Here is a 7,219-nt window from a genome sequence, read left to right as displayed (position 1 = left end):
ACAGCAGCTTTTGGTGGTATGGTAATATTCTGATTTTTAGTTTTGATTTTTTTATACAACCAAATAAAGACTGAAAAATGGCTTTTTTCGTAACCATGCTGCTTGTACTTCTAATTGGAGTGCTTTATCTCCCCTTTCACTCCCTGGTAAATTTGCCACTTGGCTGCGTCTGTGGCAGTAGAGCTTCTCTGGAGTTTTCTTCATTCACAATCTGCTGGAAATACTCCTTACACCTGCCTTTGATGTTTTGTGGACTGGTAAGCAGGTTGTTGCTGGCATCCCTTCTGAAGGGTATCTGATTTATCTTCTTTATCTTTCTGTGTTTGCCTTGCAACCTGTTACAGTTTCTTTGTGCCACCTGAGTCACTTTTCAGAAGCTGGTAGAGTACTTCGATGCCTTGTTCTTTGCTCTAGCGCCTCTTTTTTTTAGCTTCTTTGTTAGCCAACCAGTATTCCTTCCTAGCCTTTTTCCTGCCCTCTTTGATTTGATCACTTCCTGGACTTCTGCATTTCGCCACCAGCTTTCCTTGTGTGCCTTATTTTCATACCTTACCAGTCCACCTGTCTGTTAATTAGTCCTCACATGTGCTGTTTTGAGGCGCTGTCGTTCTTCAACTCCATCTATTTCCTCCTCTTCATGAGATTCTAGAGCCCTGAGTAGTTCTTGAACTGTTGTCCTTTCTCTCCAGTCAACCTCTGGCTTTCCATTCTGGTCTCTGGTGACCTTAGATCCTTTGCTGACTATTGCTTGCAGCTGATTGTGGCAGCCAGTGGTTTATGTGCGCAGACTGTTTCTGTGGTGATTAACTTTGCAATCACTGAGTCTACCACAGTGCATTTCTTTACTAGGCGTAAGTCTGCCTGAGTTGCATTGCATATTGGCCACTCTTGTATGTGATCTTGTGACTTTCTGTTTCTGAACCATGTGTTGGCTACTATCGTGCCCTATGCCAAACAGAAGTTTATAATGGCCTGTTCTTTAATTTCTCTTGCCCCACTCTGTGGATCCAGGCAGTCCTCGTATCCTGTTATGTCTGTCCCGTTGCATGCATTGAAGTCGCCCATTATCAGCATCCATTCATGTTTTCCTGCTTTTTAAAGTAGGTTCTGCAACTGCTGTATGAATGCAGTCATTTTTACTCATCATCACAACCTTGCCGTGGGGCATAGGCTGAGATTATTAATACTGCTCTGTCATTACATTGGAGTCTAATTGTCATTAGTCTGTCACTAATTCTGACATCATCCCTCACCACTCTTCCCTCACACAGGATGTGCAGCCTTTTCCATACCATTGTGTTATCCATGTCATCCACTTACAAGCTCTGTTCAGTCAGTGACCCTGCATTGAGTTTAGCAATTCTTAGTTCATGTTTGGCAGGTTGATTGATTTTAGTTCCAGCTTTTGCAAAAGCTATCCAAGGTAACCCCGGCTGTGCAACTGGACACTGGCTGGTAGCTTATTGACCCAGGGCTGCTGGACTTTTATGGCAGGCACACTGGCCATTGGGGGCACATACACCCCTCCCACCATTAACATGGGTCCCTGGCATAGGTCTGGTCCTCAACCTACTTACCACCAGCAAATACCCATGCCAATTTTGGTGACACAGGTCAACATGACCGAATTAACTAGAGACATATTTTATACCGAGTGGCTAGACCTGCCATGGTATGCAGTCTGTGATCTGTGTTTTTCTATCTTGAGGATAGTGAGCATCAGTAGATGCCCCAAAGTGGTTGGTCTGTGCAGTGCTTGTACTTATAGGGCACCATGTACAGTCTGTGCTGTTGCCCACAGCTCCACTCATTGGTGAGTTTGAGATGGAAACAGCAAGTTTTTTGGAGTTGGGAGGAACCCCACAGAGACACTGGGAGAACATGCAAACTCCAAACAGGCGTTGGCCAGAGGTCAGGATCAAACTTGTGCATGGGAGGCGAAGACGTTAACTGTTATGCCATCTGGTCTCTGAATATCAGTACCTTGTTAGTGAAACTCTTGAAATGTGAGGTAATGTGGGATTTGATTTCAGCATTGTACTTTCAGTATGTTGACCTAGATAGTTTCTTTGGAACAGCCTCCCCTTCCATGTGCAGCAAAGTTTTGCCTTACCCCAGTTTGAGTTGAGGCACAGTAAACTAAACCTTAAAAAGGGCCCAGTATACTCAAATCAAGTGGTGGTGTAAGCCATACAGAATCGGGCTAGGCTTATAATTGCCCCAGGGCAGATAGCCTAGTATGAACATCTGGATATAAAACAGGAAATTCACCCTGGTTTTGTACCGATCTCTGTTGGGCACAGACAGACAGCATATGGTTAATCTCCCAGACCGCTAATTATACTACCAAGGGTACCGCAACTTGTCACAAATTTGGAATGTATGGCTCGACTTAAAAAGGCCTCAGTGGTCATTAGCCTGTTACACACCTATGAAACCATGGTTATATACGTATGCATACATACATTTATATCTAATCCACATGTAGTTTATAACTAGGAAAAAAAGGATGCAGCATGTGCATTATAAGTTTAAATATACCAATACCTGGCTGTGGAGAATTGCATATCTGTGGTATGCATTCCTTCTAGAAAATTACTCACCATAAACATCTTTTTGGCTTTAGATGTAGTACATGAGGCTTTCTGGCAAACACCCAGCACTTGTACTTGGTATACTGTTCTTGAGGGTGTTTGTCCTCGAGGAAGCAAGTTGGCTTTTTCTCAGGATTTTTCTTTGTTTCTCCATCTCTTGGTCTGTATTGATTGAGTTGCCTTGAAATCTTATGGAAGCTTAACTATCCTACTGATTATCATGCTGTAAATGTACCTTCATGCTGCCATGTTTACAAAAGGGCATGCCTTGCTGCAGCATTATCAAATGCACTTGGCTGAAGTACTGCTGTTATGTTGTGTTTGCGAATATTAAGTATGCTGTCAACTCCTGTAGCTTAGTAATAACAGTTGCTTAGCCTGACCTATTCTGTGTCATTGTCGAAGGTTACATGTTTTCTTTTTCTTGATTTGTAGGAGTACTCTGAAGACAGCAATTCTGAGCCTAATGTGGATCTGGAAAACCAGTATTATAACTCCAAAGCTTTGAAAGAAGATGATCCAAAGGCAGCGCTAAGCAGTTTTCAGAAGGTTTTACTTTTTCTTTTTCTTTCTTTTTTTATTTTTAAACTCATTTTACTGTATCTCATAAGTGGTTTATTGCAGTGGACCTCTATGTGCTGCCTGGTAATTGTTGCCACTTTTTTGTAGTGATAACATGTGGACTGTTATACAGTTTGAATTGTTTGAGTTTTCTGTATTGAGTTCTCAAGGTTGGTTGCTAGTTGGTTGAAATAGAGAACCTCTTTGGAAATGCAGCAATACAGTTTTTTGGGGCAAAAAGGACAGAAATTGTATATTAATAGTACATCATGATTTGCTTAATAGTACACAGTATTTTATGGAATGTTTAACAGCTATGCAAGCTGTTACTGCTTTATAAGTAGAAATGCATGTACATCAAACCCTCACACTCTGGCCCTTTTTGTCTTACAAATATTTACAGACTATAGACTAAAAGTTGCAGACACACCAAGTTTAATGTGTAAGACTTGTGCCTACAACGTACTCCCTTAGAAGTGAAAGAATTCTTATAATTGTAAAGGTCTTTGGTCATTGTCACTCTACATAGTTAAGCTGTAGCTCTGTTGAAGCATAGTAAGTTGCACATAGTGTAATACAAGATGTTCATCATAATTACTTCTGAAGTAGCCTTTGCTATATGGGCTATATCCTGCCAAGGGCATAATGGCTGGCCAGCTTCCAAAGCTTCAGGGCACTCTTCACGTGCCCAAACTGTCTGGCAGCTCAAGCTGAGCTGACTTTTGGGCATGAAGCCATTCAGAGTTTTACTGCCGCTGAAGTGTACTCTCATTTTTTAAACTAGATCCTTCTGGTATAGCAGTTGCATCCACTATGGACTGGAGGTTGGCCACATTCTCTGTGGCTGTTGGGTTCCCCCTCAGTAGGCAAGAAAGAGCCCCTATTGTCGATCCTGGGAGAGGGAACAGTTTCTGTTGTCAGAATACTGTGCCCATCCCAGTGGAATCTGCTGCTGCCATTAGTAACATGTTCGGTTTCTTTTCACCAAGCATGTATTTACTCCTCCTCAGTCTTCTTTTGGTTAAGAGTAGTTTACTGGGTCTGGCACGGAGTTTAATTCAGGCTTTTGATCTTTCTTGTAAAATAGTTTCTGTGAAAAGAAAGAGGGATCCCTCTTTTCCTTTAGAGACTGTAGTGTGAATCGGAACAGGAAGATGTAGGGATGTTTGCAAGGTTTTTTTCCCACAGATTTCTGATTTAGAATCTGATAAGAGTTCAGTTTCTGTTTTTCTCTGAGGGGTTTCTCTTGAGACTTTTACTAGAATGTGCCAGTGTTTTCTCAGTGGGACAACACTGAGATTTCTCAGTCCCTCAGAAAATACTATGAGTTGTTCCAGAAGGATTTTCAGAACCTACACCCATTCCTTCTGTTCTGTCTGCTTTAGAGTGAGGGTAACTGTCTGCAGTTTTCCTGATAATCAGCAAGCTGCCCCTGAAAAGGCAGGTAAGATGTATAAAATTCCTCATTCGTTTACATTTTTGCACACTGTTCCCCAAACCTGATCCAGCAACTATAGCTTTAGTTGAGCACACTGTTGCTAAGCAGTTAGTTAATCCTTTTTGATAAGGATGGAGAAATTATTGATAGGTATGAGGGGGATAAGGATAGAGAAATTATTGATGGGTATGGGGGGGTAAGGATGGAGAAATTATTGATAGGTATGGGGGGGGGAGTGTTTACTTGTGCACCTTTGATTTTTCAGAATTTTGAGTTGTCAGGTTCATATGTTAAAGCTTGTTCTGACAAATTATTTAAGTATGAGGAATGTTTTATCTACAGTTTCTTCTTGTGAGGAAAAATCTACTTTAAATATCTTGGTATCTTTAATGGCACAGGTCACTACTCACTGTTTACAGTGAGTGTATGACTCTGCTGATACTACTTCCAGGGCTATAGTCAACGGGTACTGTTTTGAGGAGGTTTGCATGACTGTATTCCCACAAGCTCCCAGATGATAAAAATGAGATTTTGAATTCTCCCTTGAATAATAATTTAGTGTTTGCATAGGTGATCAGAAAGTGTGATGAAAGCGGCAGTCTGATACAGGTAATCTCTTTAAGAATTTTTTTCAACCCTCCTTTTCCAATATTCCAAGGGATTTTTAGTCTTCTCATCCAATTTTTTCACTAAAACAAAGTAAACAGTCTGAAATTACAAGTAAACTGATATTTAAGAAAAAATGGCATGAGAGCTCCCAAAAAGAAGTTTCAAATCTCCCAAAATCAAGGACAGTCCAACAGCTCAGCGTGTTTTTTTTCCAGAGACCTTGTGATCCCCTCCTACCCTGGCCCCCTTTTTTTACAGAAAGTATAAATCTCCATATTTTTTGGCATATACAGTTTCTGACTTATGGGTTCTGAAAATCATTCATCAAGATTATAGATGACAGTGGGAGAACATTGCTTCCTTTCTTCATCCTCTGGATCAGTCTTTTTTTCAATCAAGTCTTCATCACATGCTGTCCCAAGGAGTAACAGAAACCAGTTCCTCCTTCAAAATTTTGTTAAATGGTTTAGGTGAGTGGAAGGTGCCCTGAAGCTTTGGAAGTTGGTTGGCTGTTATATCCATGGCAGAATATAAATAGCTAAAGCTACTGCAGCAGTGATCATTTGAACATGTACAGTTACGACCGTACTTTTCTGCAGCTGTTCTCAAGTGTTCCAGCTCCGCAGTCAGGGAATCTTGAGTCATAGACTGTATAGAAGTAAGTTTACACATATTCCCATCTTTTCAGTGGGCTTATACGTATGAAATGTACAAGTTGGCAAGCTCTGGATAGTTTATAATACTGTCCGTGGTTTTGTTAGAGCTGTGGACTCTGGCAGTTTGGTTTACCAGCACATGTACAGATTTCATTGAGGGTAGTACGTTGACCTTTATGAATTTTAGCACCGAATTCCAGGTGACCAAGGAAAAGGAAGGAAGACTCTTCATTGCTGTGGGTATAGAGTAGGTTCTTGCAGATTCATTTTCATTACTTCAGTAATTCTGTCTTTAGTCACTGCTACCCCTTTTTCATAGGTTTTTTTTATGTTTCCCAGCATTTGTGTCTTCTGTAGTTAAATACTCTGGCCACAGTACTTACTTTTATTTTTGCTCTGAGACCTTCACTTGAATAGTCTGAATGTAGTTAAAGTAGTGACTGATTTGACTTTCTTGCAGCCCATAGACTTGTGCTGTTTGCAAAATCAAAAATGTATTTTGCTGTGCACAGCCTTGCTTGTAGTTAATATCTCCTCGCAATATCTTATTACTGGGGAAAACCATAGCTTTATCTATATGGACCTTTGATAGTAGTGTCTTTGCTCTTCAACATCTTACCCGGTTATGCCATAGCTTTCATTCAGCTTCTTTTTAATATTGTGGCTGCAGTCAGCATTTGTAGAGATTTGTGAGTGCAGTAAAGTGAAACCCATCACTGCTTCCACTTCGCCCATTTATTTGCAAATAATTCATATGGCTAGATTACATAATTTTAGTTTTTTTGATGTGCAACAAGCCAGCTTTTAGCTTCATCAGCTGACTCTTTCTCACTTTTAGCAATTAAAGTGGTGGTATTAGCATATATGAGGGGTTCCCTGCTAATGTTCAACTGATAATCATAGCTATCAAACTGGTGAGTTGGCACTTGGCACTAAGTATTCACAGAAGAAATACCTGACTGCCCCCACAGCCAGATGTTGGAGGGGGCTACATACTTGTGTATGAGTGCGTAAATATAGATAAATATGTGTATATATAAATGTAGTTATAATTATGTAATCTGAATCCATAATAAATATATATTTATCTAATGATGTTATGTTGTCCTATCTTGCCTTCATTCTTACAATGATGGGTTTGGAGCTGATCCTTTGCTCCGACCGGCCAAATACATAGCTGGAAGTCTCAAACCTGGCTCATGGCAAGAAGGTATCCCACAATGCAGTGGTGTAATTCCCCAGATCTTGTTTGCTGCTTTACGAGGTTGGATGCGCTCATCTTGGCCGTGGCTAAGTATCTTGTCTAAAACTTCTTATATTTGCAAATAGATATCTGTAGATATATATATATATATATATAT

At 40.5% G+C, this 7,219-nt stretch overlaps 1 protein-coding gene across 4 annotated transcripts in view; it reads left to right on the top strand.

Annotated features, from left to right (window-relative positions):
- COPS2 (COP9 signalosome subunit 2) overlaps positions 1-7,219 on the top strand; it is a 1,892,836-nt gene that overhangs the window by 264,718 nt on the left and 1,620,899 nt on the right. For all 4 annotated transcript variants that reach the window (XM_044077587.1, XM_044077586.1, XM_044077585.1 and 1 more), the window contains exon 2: positions 3,030-3,143. In XM_044077587.1, the coding sequence (XP_043933522.1) occupies positions 3,030-3,143 (114 nt within the window). The remainder of the gene's footprint in view (positions 1-3,029; positions 3,144-7,219) is intronic.

The sequence above is a fragment of the Protopterus annectens genome, chromosome 7.part0, assembly GCF_019279795.1.
Source record: "Protopterus annectens isolate FY-2018-M chromosome 7.part0, PAN1.0, whole genome shotgun sequence".
In the NCBI taxonomy this organism is placed as follows: domain Eukaryota; kingdom Metazoa; phylum Chordata; order Ceratodontiformes; family Protopteridae; genus Protopterus; species Protopterus annectens.
Note: the sequence above shows the minus strand (reverse complement) of the source record. Positions and strands in the feature narration are given on the sequence as shown.